This window comes from Sebastes umbrosus, chromosome 1 (genome assembly GCF_015220745.1).
Source record: "Sebastes umbrosus isolate fSebUmb1 chromosome 1, fSebUmb1.pri, whole genome shotgun sequence".
Lineage (NCBI taxonomy): Eukaryota > Metazoa > Chordata > Actinopteri > Perciformes > Sebastidae > Sebastes > Sebastes umbrosus.
In genome coordinates this window covers 20,521,495-20,539,439 of record NC_051269.1, presented here as the reverse complement: position 1 = coordinate 20,539,439, position 17,945 = coordinate 20,521,495, and the positions used below count along the sequence as shown (strand labels likewise).

At 38.0% G+C, this 17,945-nt stretch overlaps 3 protein-coding genes across 3 annotated transcripts; all 3 read left to right on the top strand.

The window, feature by feature from the left end:
- The first annotated feature begins 1,445 nt into the window (after positions 1-1,445).
- Positions 1,446-4,020, top strand: LOC119489348 (transcription factor HES-5-like). The gene is made up of 2 exons (XM_037771657.1): positions 1,446-1,583; positions 1,697-4,020. Exons 1-2 carry the CDS (start codon positions 1,461-1,463, stop codon positions 2,114-2,116), a joined length of 543 nt encoding a protein of 180 aa, XP_037627585.1. The 5' UTR covers positions 1,446-1,460; the 3' UTR covers positions 2,117-4,020.
- A 2,440-nt stretch (positions 4,021-6,460) lies between these two features.
- LOC119489380 (enhancer of split mbeta protein-like) lies at positions 6,461-8,106 on the top strand. The gene is made up of 2 exons (XM_037771711.1): positions 6,461-6,583; positions 6,696-8,106. Exons 1-2 carry the CDS (start codon positions 6,461-6,463, stop codon positions 7,026-7,028), a joined length of 456 nt encoding a protein of 151 aa, XP_037627639.1. The 3' UTR covers positions 7,029-8,106.
- Positions 8,107-14,005: 5,899 nt separating this feature from the next.
- LOC119493197 (enhancer of split mbeta protein-like) lies at positions 14,006-15,636 on the top strand. The gene is made up of 2 exons (XM_037778347.1): positions 14,006-14,128; positions 14,242-15,636. Exons 1-2 carry the CDS (start codon positions 14,006-14,008, stop codon positions 14,572-14,574), a joined length of 456 nt encoding a protein of 151 aa, XP_037634275.1. The 3' UTR covers positions 14,575-15,636.
- Positions 15,637-17,945: the final 2,309 nt, after the last annotated feature.

Here is a 17,945-nt window from a genome sequence, read left to right as displayed (position 1 = left end):
GAACATTGTTCAGTATTGATACCACACAGGTCAGCGTTTTCCTGACAGAATATGACCACAGCCAAATATCACATGTTGATCTCATATTGATATTAACAATACAGGTTTTTTTGAATATCTAAATGATACATGTGATTTCAGCACTGGTTTCCAACGAAGGATGTCTTCACTTTATATATATATTTAAATTAAATGTTGATGAGTTGTACAATGTAGAAAAATGAAAGAAAAATAAAGGGAACAACTTAATTGCCATCATGTGTTAAAAATAATAATCAAAAGATCCATATGATTGTAGGCATACGGCTTAATTTCTTATAATGGAGAGAGTGTGGGAAAACTCTGGAGATCAGAGTTTAGCATGATTATCATCGTCAACCCCACCAGCAGCAGATTATTCTCTAAAGGGATTTGGCACACTTCAGGAAACAGCTGCCTCATTGCCCCCCCCCCCTCATCTATAGAGCTGAAATCTGAATCCAGTTGCTGATAAATATACCCGATTTTGAGTGGATGGTCAAAATGATTTAAAGATGACGAAATACTTTGCCAAATATATTTAGCCTAACATTTCTTGTGAAATTTTCATCAAGATTTCAAACTTTACAAACTATCAGAGCCAGCCAATGGCGTTGTTTCCCTCCAGATGGTTGGTGACGTCAGGCTCTGTTTCTACTACAACACACGTCCAGTATCAGTCACAAAGGCTCCATTCAAAGTGCTTTTGTTGTTCATTGACCACAGCATTCAAGGAGTCAGTGTGGGAAACTGAGACCAACTTTCTACCCACACTGACTACAAGACACAAGTCAGAAGACTGAAACATCTGGACAGCAGAATGACTGTTGGTCTCAAGTTTTAAATATATCATGGGCATCACACTCCTTTTAATACCTGAAAGAAATGTCTTCAGGAGTACAGTATGTTAAGATAAAGATCAAATTATGTGAAATATAAAATCTAACTGATTTATAAAGAAAAACTGGAGGATAAATGACATGAATGGGACTTGCAATAATGTTTTTGCTATGGCTCAATCAAAGCATCCAGACACAACAAATCTTTTTCAATTGATTATTTAATTTTAGTTAAATGTAAGTAATACAGTACTTTTACGCTAGATGAAATTAATAGTCAGTGTCCCACGTGTGTGATGGGATGATAAGCGTGTGCTCAGTCAAAGTCATTGATCCCAGCATCAGGCAGCAGATCTGCCCTCTCTACAGGGTCACCACTTTCCCAGATTCACACAGAGCCCTGTGAGTCTCTCTCCATCACCCCCCCAGTCCTCCACCTGTTCCCCTGAGATCTAACCATTGTCCCCCAGGATATAACAGCATGAAGTGTGCTGTATCCCCTATTGTCTCATCAAGCTCTCTGATTGGATGAGACTGTGGGAAACTCCAGCCAGACCAAGACCCACACATTCATATGGAGATGTGGGACTATAAATAGGAGGGATGAAGCCAGCAGAGATCAGATTCTCTCTACAGAGACCTCTACAGCACAGAGATCCAGACATGGCACCTACAATCACTGCAGCAATGACTGATTCTCAGGAGCATCTGACTCTGACCCACAAGGTAAACTGAAGATTCAAGATGATTTAAATATCGTTAATGAGAAGTTGTCTTTGTTCATGCTAACTTGATACTCCAGAATAAGTTTATTAATGACTTTGTTCTTCTTTCTGCAGCTCAGAAAGCCTCTGGTGGAGAAGTTACGCAGAGAGCGACTCAACAGCAGCATTGAGCAGCTCAAGTCTCTCCTGGGTCCAGAGTTCCTCAAACAGCAGCCAGACGCCAAGCTGGAGAAAGCAGACATCCTGGAGATGACAGTTTGTGTCCTGAGACGACTGCAGCAGCAGAAGCATCAACCTGCGGACTCAGCAGCTGTCAATCAAGGCTACTCCAGGTGTGTCCAAGAGGTAACACACTTCCTGTCCAAGGAGGAGGTGGAGACACAGTCCCAGAGAAGACTGCTGAAGCACTTCAACAAGCTGCAGTCTTCCTCTGATAACAACCTGAGAGAGGCTGACTTCTCTCTTCTGAGCTCCACAGTCCAGATCACCAAAGAGAAGAGTTCAGTCGACAGCGCCCTCTGGAGGCCGTGGTAGACACCAACAGACTGGAGTTACTACCAGACTAACTGAGATGACCACATTGGTCAAAGATTACTGGAAATGAATTCTTCTGAATTCTGACATTTGATGAACTTGTTCTTCTGTTTGTATAGAAGGTTGTATTTTGTGTGTTATATTTGTTCAAGATGACATTTCCTGAGGAAATGACAGCAACAATATCTTTCAAGTTCAGAAAGAGAACATCTTGTCATGCATGTTGCATGAACCAAATCTGATTGCATCAGCAATTATTATTATATCTCACAGTACTTCATGTATTGGTAGTATATAATACTATGGTAACATTTGTTATCTTTTGATTGTTATTGATCATAGTGATCAACCATTTAAATGTCCTCTTTATGGACATATTGTCATAATGGACTTTAATCTCTCTGATTAATCAAAACTGATCTGTTGTTAGATCCAAATGTTTCTCTTTTTCTTCTAAAAGTTTTGCTTAATGTCACAATTTTCCTGTGATACTTTTATGTCTCACTGCACGTCATGTGTTGGTACAATATAGTGCACAGAGATATTTATTACCTCTTGATAGGTATTGATGACTTTGAATTGATCGAAATCTTACCTGTTCTTTTAAAGGACATTTTGTTATAATGGACTTTCTTTCACTTTATGTGATTATTGAAAAATGATCTGTTTTAAGATCAATATGTTTATCCTTTTACTGTAAAGGTTTCTTTAATGTCACAGTTTTCTAGTGACAATGTAACATTTTAGAATCAACTGAATTCAGTTAAGAACAATGTGACCTGTTGTAAGGTCAGTCTTTAATATTGTTTCGTTTGTTCACTTAGTGCAAATGTGTTATAAATATTGCTCAAATACAGTGAGTACTGTGTCCTCAAATATTGTAAATTGTTTGTCTTTTATAAAGACAGTTGTTCCTTTACTCTCTCTGAGTACAGTGTGTCTTGTAGAAATCTACAAGTTGTTGTTGTGATGTGTCATCACCTCTAGTTGAAGCTTTCATACTTTATGTGGCTCATTGTGCCTTGTTGAATAAACAAACACTGCCAGCTGAAAATGTTGTGTTCTCATGTCTTTGAGTGGCATGGTTGCCCTTTTAATTACATGTCCAGTATGATGAAAGAGAGACTTTATACATTTAATTTAATTTCATCTTAATTGATAGAGGTCTCCATCATCGTTCCTACCTTCGATTGACAAATCAAGATACAATTCACCTCACATAGTAAATGTTTATTTATAACATACCTGTTTAGTGTTAAACTAAGCACAGGAATATGCTTCAATTGAGATTTTTGATGAAGAAGGATTATCAATGTTATGTCACAATTTATATGGAGTAAGTCATCAGACTGAATGAGAAAATCTACATTTCAAAGGCACATTTGCTGCATCATCATTTTTTATATAACTGTCAGTTTCAGTTGTTTTAATGTAAACACTTTAAAGTTACCATTTCCCTCAGGCATTGTATCTAAAGTGTTGCATAATAAGACACACTTCTATTGTTCCTCCAGTGAAAGCAGTGAAAAGACAAGGTGTGGGAAACCAGAGGAAACTCACTCACAGAGTCCTGTGGGACAATAGATCCTGACCTTTGACCTGAAGGGACAGAGATTAAAAGACACTCTGGCTCCCAAAACTGGAACTTGTTTTGAAATCAAGTATTTGGTTGTAACTGTTCCTCCATGGCAAGCCGTTTTAACATTTAATAGCTAGACTGGACATTCATTAGAGATATCTGCAACGTCATTTTGCCAAGTCAAAACTCTAATTCAAGATATCCCCAATTCTATTCTGACGAGGCAAAACTCTGATTTTAAATATCTGTAATTACATTTTGACTAGTAAGATTCAAACTACTTTTGCCATTCATGTGTATGAGGTTTCTCATTACAGATATCGGCAATGTGAATTATGGATATTTGCAACTGAATTATGACTAGTTGAAATTCCAGTTTCAGTTATCTACAATTTAATTCTGACTAGTCAGAATTCCAGTTCAAGATACCTTTAATTCCCCTCAATTCAAGATATCAACATTGTCTTTTTTAGATATCTTAAATTAAATTTTAACTCGTGAGAATGATGTTGTAGATATCTTGAACTGGAATGATGACTAGTCAAAATTATTTGATAGATATCTCAAACTGGAGTTAAGAATAGTTATAATTTAAATGTAGATATCTACTATTAAGTTATAGATATCTTGAAATAAATTTTGATTAGAGATGTCTCATTTGGAGATATCAACATTTCATTCTGCCTAGTCAAAATGTTATTACAGATATCTTGAATTACAGTTTTGACGAGGCAAAATGACGTTGCAGATATCTGTAATTATGTCAGAAGCAACAGCAAGTGGAAGGCGGAAGCTATTCAAACATACTATGGCACTTCACAGCAGCCGTATGGGTTTATAGTGTGTCTGGAGACAATAAATCTTTACGCTTTAAATTTCTACCACAACTCTCTAGCGAACAAAGCTCTCGTTTACCACAAATTCCTTAATGATGAGCTCTTTCTATTTCATGGCATTTTCTAACTATGTTATCCACAACGGTCCCTGACCACTTGTCTCACAGCCAGCTGTACATAGAGACCAATGTTATGTGTCCAGCTCGGAGGACGGCTCGTTTTGATTAAAATGAGGTTGTAGCTCGTTGTCTACCTTACTGTGGATAGAAACAGCCGCCGTTTGTGTTTTAACAATGTTTCACTTATGGGTTATTGATCTGGGAATTTTTAATCTGTGAATATCTTTCAAACTTTAACAAACTATCCAAGTTAGCAAAAGCTTCTGCTAACACTGTTCAAATGCTTTGTTGGGCCAATATCCAATGGGAAGCCTTGTATGAGAAACGTCATGCACAACATTTCTGATTGGTCATAATGACGTTTGAGATATCTGTAGCTGTTATTTGGGATAGTCAAAACTGAATTACAGATATCTGCTGTTGTCATTTAGTAAGTGCGACTAGTCGAGTGTCGTTTTCAGTGACATCACTGCAGATATCTGTAGTTCAGTTTGGACTAGACAAAACAGAATTACAGATATCTCTAACTGTTGTATTGACTAGTCAGAATGACATCATAGATATCGTGAATAAAAAAATGTTTTTGGGGGGGCCCCCACCCTCTACCCTTGGCGTCACACACTACTTGTGCACAGGACCCTAAACAGTCCATTTGTAGAGAGACACATGCCTGTTTCTGCTAATAGACGGAGTGTGGGAAAGCTCTGGAGGGTAGAGTTCAGTGTGAATAACATCCATCCCACCAGCAGCCGAGTAATTCTCCAAAGGGATTTGGCACACTTCAGGAGACAGCTGCCCCCCGAAAACTCCCACCTCCATGTGAAGAGCTGAAGTTCTGATCCAGTTGATGGTCAATAATGAGACATGATTATTACTGGAGGTTCAAAATATATGACAATTGTAGGAAACCGAAAATATGACATGATTAAGCGTTTTTGGTGATACTTTGAAAGTTTTTTCACCAAAGCTTCAAATTTTACAAAGACTCAGAAACAGCCAATGGTGTCCTTTCCCTCCAGATTGCTGATGATGTCAGACTCTGTTTCTATAACAACACACAGCCACCATCTGTCACAGAAGTCTCTTTGTGGTTCATTGACCAGACCATACAGGGAGTCAGTGTGGGAAACTGAGCTCAACTTGTTACTCACACTGACTACAAGGCACGTGTCAAAAGACTCTGCTGCATCTGGACAGCTGCATCATTATTGTGTTGAGTTTAGTTCAAGTGCCATGAATGGGCAGCATACTGGTTTATAACATCTTATAATACTGTTTTACAAAATGGTGCATTTTTGATGAAGCAAAATTTAAGAAAAATGATCAAGTTTAAATATGTAATGAAACGTTTCACTAAACTCAATCAGGACAATGATTTCACCTGCTATATTTTAGGTTATTCACTAAAAGCACCAAAGACAAAAGAAATCCACTTAGTTTTTATATTTATTTTATACATAAATGTGATTCATATATTACATCATGAATGATATTTCCTCTAGTGAATTAATTATGAGCAAATGCTCAGTCAAAGTCATTGATCCCAGCATCAGGCAGCAGATCTGCTCTCTCTACAGGGTCAGCACTTTCCCAGATTCACACAGAGCTCTGTGAATCTCTCTCCATCACCCCCCAGTCCTCCACCTGTTCCCCTGAGATCTAACCATTGTCCCCCAGGATATAACAGCATGAAGTGTGCTGCATCCCCTATTGTCTCCTCAAGCTCTCTGATTGGCTGAGACTGTGGGAACCTCCAGCCAGACCAAGACCCACACATTCATATGGAGATGTGGGACTATAAATAGGAGGGATGAAGCCAGCAGAGATCAGATTCTCTCTACAGAGACCTCTACAGCACAGAGATCCAGACATGGCACCTACAATCACTGCAGCAATGACCGATTCTCAGGAGCATCTGACTCTGACCCACAAGGTAAACTGAAGATTCAAGATGATTTAAATATCGTTAATGAGACGTTGTCTTTGTTCATGCTAACACTATACTAGAATAAGTTTATTAATGACCTTTGATCTTCTTTCTGCAGCTCAGAAAGCCTCTTGTGGAGAAGTTACGCAGAGAGCGAATCAACAGCAGCATTGAGCAGCTCAAGTCTGTCCTGGGACCAGAGTTCCTCAAACAGCAGCCAGACGCCAAGCTGGAGAAAGCAGACATCCTGGAGATGACAGTGTGTGTCTTGAGACGACTGCAGCAGCAGCATCAACAGCAAAGAAGACTGCTGAAGCACTTCAACAAGCTGCAGTCTTCCTCTGATAACAACCTGAGAGAGGCTGACTTCTCTCTTCTGATCTCCACAGTCCAGACCAGCATCACCAAAGAGAAGAGTCCAGTCAACAGCGCCCTCTGGAGGCCGTGGTAGACACCTACAGACTGGAGTTACTACCAGACTAACTGAGATGACCACATTGGTCAAAGATTACTGGAAATGAATTCTTATGAATTCTGACATTTGATGAACTTGTTCTTCTGTTTTTACAGAAGGTTGTATTTTGTGTGTTTTCTTTGTTCAAGATGACATTTCCTGAGGAAATGACAGCAACAACTTCTTTCAAGTTCAGAAAGAGAACATCTTGTCATGCATGTTGCATGAACCAAATCTGATTGCATCAGCAATTATTATTATATCTCACTGTACTTCATGTATTGGTAGTATATAATGCTATGGTAACATTTGTTATCTTCTGATTATTACTGATCATAGTGATCAACAATTTAAATGTCCTCTTTATGAACATATTGTCATAATGGACTTTAATCTCTCTGATTAATCAAAACTGATCTGTTGATAGATCCAAATGTTTCTCCTTTTTTCTAAAAGTTTTGCTTAATGTCACAATTCTCCTGTGATACTTTTATGTCTCACTGCACATCATGTGTTGGTACAATATAGTGCATGGAGATATTTATTACCTTTTGATAGGTATTGATGATTTTGAATTGATCTAAATCTTACCTGTTCTTTTTATGGACATTTTGTCATAATGGACTTTCTCTCATTTTATGTGATTATTGAAAAATGATCTGTTTTAGGATCAATATGTTTATCCTTTTACTGTAAAGGTTTCTTTAATGTCATATTGTCACAGTTTTCTAGTGACAATGTGACATTTTAGAATCAACTGAATTCAGTGGTTATTAAGAACAATGTGACCTGTTGTAAGGTCAGTTTTTACTATTGTTTCGTTTGTTCACAAAGTCCAAATGTTTAAATCCATTTGGAAAAATAGTTTTAAAATACAGTGAGTACTGTGTCCTCAAATATTGTAAACTGTTTGTCTTTTGTAAAGACAGTTGTTCCTTTACTCTCTCTGAGTACAGTGTATCTTGTAGAAATCTACAAGTTGTTGTTGTGATGTATCATCACCTCTAGTTGGAGCTTTCATACTTTATGTGGCTCATTGTGCCTTGTTGAATAAACAAACACTGCCAGCTGAAAATTGTTGTCTTGAGATATTTTTCCTTACACCTATCCTCCCTATAATGATGAAAAGTATATTTTTTTCTCAAATAATTGATGGAGTTCTCTGTCGTCATCCCAGATTTTAATGACAACTATCAACATTAAATTTAGCCCCTGCAGTCTATCCTCAACATACCATCCATCCATTAGCTATACCCGCTTATCCTTTAGAGGGTCGCGGGGGGCTGGAGCCGAACCCAGCTGACAGTACGAGAGACAGGTACACCCTGGACAGGTCGCCAGTCAGTCACAGGGCTGACACATAGAGACAGACAACCATTCACACCTACGGGTAATTTAGAGTCATCAGTTAACTTAACCTGCATGTCTTTGGACTGTAGGAGGAAGCTGGAGCACCCGTAGAAAACAAGCAAACTCTACAGAGAAAAGGCCCAGCAGGTTCAAACCCAGAATCCTCTAGCTGTGAGGAGACAGTAGTAACTACTGCACCACTGTGCCGCCTCTCAAAATACCACTTTACTGTAAATATAAGTGTAGTAAGTTTTGATGTGGTTTCAGTCATATTTTTCATGAAATTACGTCACTTATCTGCATTAAGTTGAGTCATCAAATCAAATGAGAAAATGTACATTTCAACATATTTTTTAAGGAAAAACAATTTTGGTAAAACTGTCAGGTGTTTTATTGTAAAAAGTTAAAATATTTTCCCCCTTTAAAGAGGTCAGATATTGTATCTAAAGTGCTGCATAATAAGACACACTTCTATTGTTCCTCCAGTGAAAGCAGTGAAAGGACAGAGTGTGGGAAACCAGAGGAAACTCACTCACAGAGTCCTGTGGGACAATAGATCCTGACCTTTGACCTGAAGGGACAGAGATTAAAAGACACTCTGGCTCTTAAAATTGGAACTTGTTTTGAATTACGCCTTTTGGTTGTTACTGTTCCTCTGATATTAATCAGCACTACCATTTTTTTACAATATTTTCAGGTAATCTAGTGAGGGACAATACTTTCCTACATTGTTCGAAAAACTTTCTGTCGGTCACACTATGTAAATTAATCCAAGGATTTGGTTAATTTCACTTAACACTATGTTTCTAAGAAGTTCAACTTCATGATACTCGAGCTTTGAACAGCAGACAGTTAACAGAAAACTTAACGTACTGCACACAGCTCATATTCTACTAGGCGGTTTGTTTAAGACAGAGACTCTATCAGCACAAGGCCTGAAGACAGCCCGCACACTATCTGGACCAACCAAATTATAGTTAAAAAAAAAGAAAATTACATCAACTAATGGACATCTACCACAAAAACTAAACACAAACGTCAATGCTATTTGGCTCCAAACAGACAGTACACAGTGGCAGACTATCTGACCACCGTGACTGACCAGAAACAGTGAAAGATATTGACTATGTACAGACTCAGTGATCACAGCCTGGCCATAGAGACTGGCCGACACAGGCAGACCTGGCTGCCTAGAGAACACAGGCTGTGTCAGCTCTGTCCACAGAGACAGGTGGAGACAGAGCAACATTTCCTGCTACAATGTAGAACATATGAAGAAATTAGGAAAAAATTCTCTACAAAAATTAAATGTAAACTCCAAGATTTTGATTCCCTCTCTGACCAAAATAATATACAACATCTACTTGGAGAAAATAGTGTAATCGCCATAGAAGCTGCCGGATAAGTCAGTGCATGTCACAGCCTAAGAGACAACCACAACAACAACACATAATAGATGTAACTCACACTCTGTCTTTTATTTACTCCTCTATTTCATGTTTTTTTTTTTTTTTTTTACATTTATCCTTTGATATTGCAATATATTATTAATTGTTTTTTTATTTGTTTGTCTGTTTTATTGACACAACAAACATGAATTACTTCTTTATTGTTTTCTTCCATTGACATGCATGTTTTTTTCAAATAGCTATATATTGTAATTTGCTGAATTGTATACATGTATATATATGTTTTTGTTTTTATATTGTTCTTTTTTTATTTGTATTTATTATTGAATTGACGCTTTGGCAATATTGTTCACCTGACAGTCATGCCAATAAAGCAAATTGAATTGAATTGAAATTGACATTTCAAGACCAGTAGGCCATAAATGACACTGAGAGCAAACCAGAACTAACGTTACAATTAGCTCACTGAATAATGTAATGCTTGACAACTAAGTTAAGCACGAACATACTTCAGAAAAACAAAACACTCCTTGCCCACATTCACACAGCACAATAATGTCTTATTAGCTGAATTCATTATTCAAAACCACGGACAGCAGCGATATTTCTTTCAGAGCACTACAACAGCTATGAGCAATGTAAAAAATAAATAAACTAATGTTACAGCCAGGGTCTGAAATTAACCTTTTTCCTCACCTGCCACTGTGGCAGGACACTGAACATTTCTACCAGCCACTAAATTTTTTTGTCTGCCACTTCTGATATCTAAGTAGAAGGCTTTAAAACACTGAGTATGTGGCGCCAGACTGTATAATTATAGAATATATCATGTAACCTTAATTCATGACTATATTTGGTATACTATAACACTTAATTTTACAGGTCCACAAATTTCATGGTAATTAGGTGATAATTACCAAGTTACCTATTTGAAATTTCTTTGGAATTACTGCCATTATTATTATTGCCCCAATTACCCCAATATTAACCTCAAAATGTATCGAAATGTACTTTATTATAAACATAATTTAATAATTATATGCTAAAATAGCATCTAATGGTTAAAATAGGGCCCTTAGGCTTGAGAAGCGCTGCTCTTCATCGGACATGGAAAACCAAAACTAATAGAAGACACTGTTAATCTCACCATTGTGTGACTTATTGTCTAAACAAATGTAACCTGGTAACTAATGTAATGATTCAGGGAGTTTTTTAAAGAAATTTCAAAGAAGTTATTTGCTAATTATTATCTATTTACCAGCAGACATGGAAATAAAGCAAAACAATTAACTTTGTATTATTTTCCTGGAAATGTATTAAATAAATTACCAGTTATTGAGAAATAGTGGAGCTGTAAAATTAAGTGTTACCATATATTTAATTTAGGCTTTAGAATTGCTTTTTGAAAATAATATTTCTTAATAGAAGGAAAACCTGTCTGCCATGGTGGCAGGTGACATTAAATGTTCCCCTGCCACAGCCAACATGTACACTGTACTTGGCAGGTGGCAGGTGCTAGTTTCATTCCCTGAGCACCAACATACTTCAGAAAACAACTCCATTCATACAGCACATAAATGTCTTATTAGCTGAATTCATTATTCAAAACCACCTTTTTTTCAGAGCTCCAAAACAGCTGTGAGCAATGTAAAAAATAAATAATCTAATGTTACAGAGTATGAGGTCAATAAAGCTAGAGGCAAAAACAAATTAAAAAGCTTTTGCAAACAGTTACTCACCACTGAAACATGAAGTTGATCTGTCTTTTCTGTGTGAACGAACAGGGTGAAGTTAGATAGGGATGGAGGTTCCCTCTTACGGCTAGTTACCATGGTGACAGCTGCCATGGTGACCAGTGCTAGTTAGCTGTTAGCCGTTAGCTAACCGTGGAGCTGTTATCTTCGCTGCTGCTGTGACTGAATTTCTTCTCTTGTTACATTTGACTCGTCCACTAATATTTGCTAAACTATACTATCTTACTAACTGAACTATATTATCCATACTTTATGTCACAAGAGGTTTTAAAGACCATAATCTAGCTTGACTCTAGTTAGCATCTTCATTTTGGCGCGTAAGGGCATATCCAGGATGCACTTCCTGTCACATTAATTATGTCCCGAGGGGGCAACATGCCTTAATGAAACGTTCCGCCCCGACCCAGGACACAAACATGAGATTTTTTGCATTTTACAATGTTGATAAATTATGTATGTCTCTAAAATGTGAAGTAATTCATTTTACATATTGCTTAAAGGGACTGTGTGTAAGAATCAGAAAATGCTTGTTAACAGCAACACCTGTGGCCGTTAAGTCAACGAAAGTCAGCGTCGGGCTCGCCCTTCTGCTCGCTCTAAATATACATGAACGAGGATCGCTCAAAACAGTGAGGCGACACATGTCAGCTAAAACCACAATATCACTCTATATTTCACCTGCAGTAATGTTAGCTGACCAGACGAAGGTCTCTCCATGAATCACTGCTGATTCCGCGGTCGGAGGGAGACAACGGCACCCGGTCGGAGACGATCATTTTTCTCTCTGCGGAGCCCCGTCACTTTACAAGACACGGGAAACCTCTGTTGGTCTGGAGGAGCTGCAGCATTTATTTCTGCACAAACGTCCACTGTACATTCACTAGATATTCTCAGAGCTACAAAGTCTTCTGCAGTGTGTAGTGTGTGCGCATGCACGTGAGGTGGAGCGAGCTGAGTGAAGGCAAGCACCCAGAGGAGCAGAGTACAGCAGAGACTCTGGCCCTGGAGACCAAAGCTACGGTCTCCCCCGCGTGCTCCGACCGCGGCCAACACTGTTTTGTAAGACGGGCTTCACTAGATATAACTTTGCGCTTTTGGTGCTTCCGTGTAGTTTGTTTTGGAGTCTGAGTCTGAACAGCGTAGCCACACATGGGACACCGACCCGGGTGATTTATACGTGTAAGAAGTTACAAACAGTCCCTTTAAATATACACTTTTCACGATGTTGGGTAATTATTTTTGAGGGGCCCCCACCCTCTACCCTTGGCGTCACACACTACTTGTGCACAGGACCCTAAACGGTCCATTTGTAGAGAGACAAATGACTGTTTTCTGCTAATAGACGGAGTGTGGGAAAGCTCTGGAGGGTAGAGTTCAGTGTGAATAACATCCATCCCACCAGCAGCCGAGTAATTCTCCAAAGGGATTTGGCACACTTCAGGAGACAGCTGCCTCCTGAAACCTTCCACCTCCATGTGAAGAGCTGAAGTTCTGATCCAGTTGATGGTCAATAATGAGACATGATTATTACTGGAGGTTCAAAATGTATGACAATGATTGGAAACTAAAAATTGGAGATGATAAATAATCTTGCTGATTTTATTAACAACATTTCAAATTTTACAAAGACTCAGAAACAGCCAATGGTGTCCTTTCCCTCCAGATGGCTGATGATGTCAGACTCTGTTTCTATAACAACACACAGCCAGCATCTGTCAGAGAAGTCTCTTTGTGGTTCATTGACCAGACCATACAGGGAGTCAGTGTGGGAAACTGAGCTCAACTTGTTACTCACACTGACTACAAGGCACGTGTCAAAAGACTCTGCTGCATCTGGACAGCTGCATCATTATTGTGTTGAGTTTAGTTCAAGTACCATGAATGGGCAGCACACTGGTTTATAACATCTTATAATACTGTTTTACAAAATGGTGCATTTTTGATGAAGCAAAATTTAAGAAAGATTGATCAAGTTTAAATATATAATGAAACGTTTAACTAAATTCAATCAGGACAATGATTTCACCTGCTATATTTTAGGTTTTGACTCACTAAAAGCACCAAAGACAAAAAAAAATCCACTTAGTTTTTATATTTATTTTATACATAATTGTAATTCATATATTACATCATGAATGATATTTCCTCTAGTGAATTAATTATGAGCGTGTGCTCAGTCAAAGTCATTGATCCCAGCATCAGGCAGCAGATCTGCTCTCTCTACAGGGTCAGCACTTTCCCAGATTCACACAGAGATCTGTGAATCTCTCTCCATCATCCCCCCCAGTCCTCCACCTGTTCCCCTGAGATCTAACCATTGTCCCCCAGGATATAACAGCATGAAGTGTGCTGTGTCCCCTATTGTCTCATCAAGCTCTCTGATTGGCTGAGACTGTGAGAAACTCCAACCAGACCAAGACCCACGCATTCATATGGAGATGTGGGACTATAAATAGGAGGGATGAAGCCAGCAGAGATCAGATTCTCTCTACAGAGACCTCTACAGCACAGAGATCCAGACATGGCACCTACAATCACTGCAGCAATGACCGATTCTCAGGAGCATCTGACTCTGACTCACAAGGTAAACTGAAGATTCAAGATGATTTAAATATCGTTAATGAGACGTTGTCTTTGTTCATGCTAACACTTTACTCCAGAATAAGTTTATTAATGACTTTGTTCTTCTTTCTGCAGCTCAGAAAGCCTCTTGTGGAGAAGTTACGCAGAGAGCGAATCAACAGCAGCATTGAGCAGCTCAAGTCTGTCCTGGGTCCAGAGTTCCTCAAACAGCAGCCAGACGCCAAGCTGGAGAAAGCAGACATCCTGGAGATGACAGTTTGTGTCTTGAGACGACTGCAGCAGCAGCATCAACAGCAGAGAAGACTGCTGAAGCACTTCAACAAGCTGCAGTCTTCCTCTGATAACAACTTGAGAGAGGCTGACTTCTCTCTTCTGAGCTCCACAGTCCAGACCAGCATCACCAAAGAGAAGAGTCCAGTCAACAGCGCCCTCTGGAGGCCGTGGTAGACACCTACAGACTGGAGTTACTACCAGACTAACTGAGATGACCACATTGGTCAAAGATTACTGGAAATGAATTCTTCTGAATTCTGACATTTGATGAACTTGTTCTTCTGTTTGTACAGAAGGTTGTATTTTGTGTGTTTTCTTTGTTCAAGATGACATTTCCTGAGGAAATGACAGCAACAATATCTTTCAAGTTCAGAAAGAGAACATCTTGTCATGCATGTTGCATGAACCAAATCTGATTGCATCAGCAATTATTATTATATCTCACTGTACTTCATGTATTGGTAGTATATAATATTATGGTAACATTTGTTATCTTCTGATTGTTATTGATCATAGTGATCAACAATTTAAATGTCCTCTTTATTAAAATATTGTCATAATGGACTTTAATCTCTCTGATTAATCAAAACTGATCTGTTGTTAGATCCAAATGTTTCTCCTTTTCATCTAAAAGTTTTGTTTAATGTCACAATTTTTTTGTGATTATTTTTTGTCTCACTGCACGTAATGTGTTGGTACAATATAGTGCACTGAGATATTTATTACCTCTTGATAGGTATTGATGATTTTGAATTGATCTAAATCTTACCTGTTCATTTTATGGACATTTTGTCATAATGGACTTTCTCTCACTTTATGTGATTATTGAAAAATGATCTGTTGTAAGATCAATGTGTTTATCCTTTTACTGTAAAGGTTTATTTGATGTCATATTGTCACAGTTTTCTAGTGACAATGTAACATTTTAGAATCAACTGAATTCAGTTAAGAACAATGTGACCTGTTGTAAGGTCAGTTTTTAATATTGTTTCGTTTGTTCACTAAATACAAATGTGTTATAAATATTGTTTAAATACAGTGAGTACTGTGTGCTTAAATATTTTAAATTGTTTGTCTTTTATAAAGACAGTTGTTCCTTTACTCTCTCTGAGTACAGTGTGTCTTGTAGAAATCTACAAGTTGTTGTTGTGATGTATCATCACCTCTAGTTGGAGCTTTCATACTTTATGTGGCTCATTGTGCCTTGTTGAATAAACAAACACTGCCAGCTGAAAACTGTTCTCTTGAGATATTTTTCCTTATACCTGCCCTCGTTATAATGATGAGAAAGTAAATTTTTTTCTCAAATAATTGATGGAGTTCTATATCGCCATCCCAGATTTTAATGACAACTATCAACATTAAATGTAGCCCCTGCAGTCTATCCTCAACATACCATCCATCAGCTATACCCGCTTATCCTTTAGAGGGTCGCGGGGGGGTGGAGCCGAACCCAGCTGACAGTACAAGAGACATGTACACCCTGGACAAGTCGCCAGTCAGTCACAGGGCTGACACATAGAGACAGACAACCATTCACACCTACGGGTAATTTAGAGTCACCAGTTAACTTAACCTGCATGTCTTTGGGCTGTAGGAGGAAGCTGGAGCACCCGTAGAAAACAAGCAAACTCTACAGAGAAAAGGCCTAGCAGGTTCAAACCCAGAATCCTCTGTCTGTGAGGAGACAGTAGTAACTACTGCACCACTGTGCCGCCTCTCAAAATACCAGTTTACTGGAAATATAAGTGTAGTAAGTTTTGATGTGGTTTCATTCTGATTCTTCATGAAATTAGGTCACTTATTTGTATAAAGTCAAGCCATCAAATCAAATGAGAAAATGTACTTTTCAAAATATTTTTGGAGGAAAAACTATTTTGGTAAAACTGTCAGGTTCGGGTGTTTTATTGTAAAAAGTTAAAATATTTTCCCTCTTTAAAGAGGTCAGATATTGTATCTAATGTGATGCATAATGAGGCACACTTCTATTGTTCCTCCAGTGAAAGCAGTGAAAGGACAGAGTGTGGGAAACCAGAGGAAACTCACTCACAGAGTCCTGTGGGACAATAGATCCTGACCTTTGACCTGAAGGGACAGAGATTAAAAGACACTCTGGCTCTTAAAAGTGCAAAAATCCTAATCGGTTTCAAATCCTAGATTGTTTTTAATCAACGTTTATGTACCATAATAAAAATTGGCAATGTTGTTCTATAAGTTTCTGCGGTAAATTGTAAAACTAGATTGTTATTGGGAAAGTAAAATCTAAAATATTTAGTTTGTTTCAGGTGTACAGACTTGTGATATTTTACGAATGTCAACAAGACACTAGATAAGAGAACACTGTTCAGTATTGATACAACACAGGTCAGTGTTTTTCTGACAGAATATGACCATAGCCAAATATCACATGTTGACCTCTTACTGATATTAACAATACAGGTTTTTTTAATATCTAAATGATACATGTGATTTCAGCACTGGTTTCCAACAAAGCACATCTTGACTTTATATACATTTTTAAATTAAATGTTGATGAGTTGTACATTGTAAAAAAAATGAAAGAGAAATAAAAGGAACTATTTAATGGCCACCATGTGTTAAAAACAAATAATCAAAAGATCAACATGGAATTATTATAATTTCTTATAATGGAGAGAGTGTGGGAAAACTCTGGAGATCAGAGTTTAGCATGATTATCATCCTCAACCCCACCAGCAGCAGATTATTCTCTAAAGGGATTTGGCACACTTCAGGAAACAGCTGCCTCAATGCCCCCCCCCTCCTCATCTATAGAGCTGAAATCTGAATCCAGTTGCTGATAAATATACACAATTTTGACTGAATGGTCAAAATGATTTAAAGATGATGAAATAATTTGCCAAATATATTTAGCCTAACATTTCTTGTGAAATTTTGATCATGATTTCAAACTTTACAAACTATCAGAGCCAGCCAATGGCGTTGTTTCCCTCCAGATGGTTGGTGACGTCAGGCTCTGTTTCTACTACAACACACGTCCAGTATCAGTCACAAAGGCTCCATTCAAAGTGCTTTTGTTGTTCATTGACCACAGCATTCAAGGAGTCAGTGTGGGAAACTGAGACCAACTTTCTACCCACACTGACTACAAGACACAAGTCAGAAGACTGAAACATCTGGACAGCAGAATGACTGTTGGTCTCAAGTTTTAAATATATCATGGGCATCACACTCCTTTTAATACCTGAAAGAAATGTCTTCAGGAGTACAGTATGTTAAGATAAAGATCAAATTATGTGAAATATAAAATCTAACTGAATTATAAAGAAAAAATGGAGGATAAATGACATGAATGGGACTTGCAAGAATGTTTTTGCTTTGGCTCAATCAAAGCATTAAATCAAAACGAATCTGTTTCCATTGATCATTTAATTTTAGTTACATGTAAGTTATACGTTACTTTTACGCTAGATGAAATAAATAGTCAGTGTCCCACGTGTGTGATGGGATGATGAGCGTGTGCTCAGTCAAAGTCATTGATCCCAGCATCACGCAACAGATCTGCC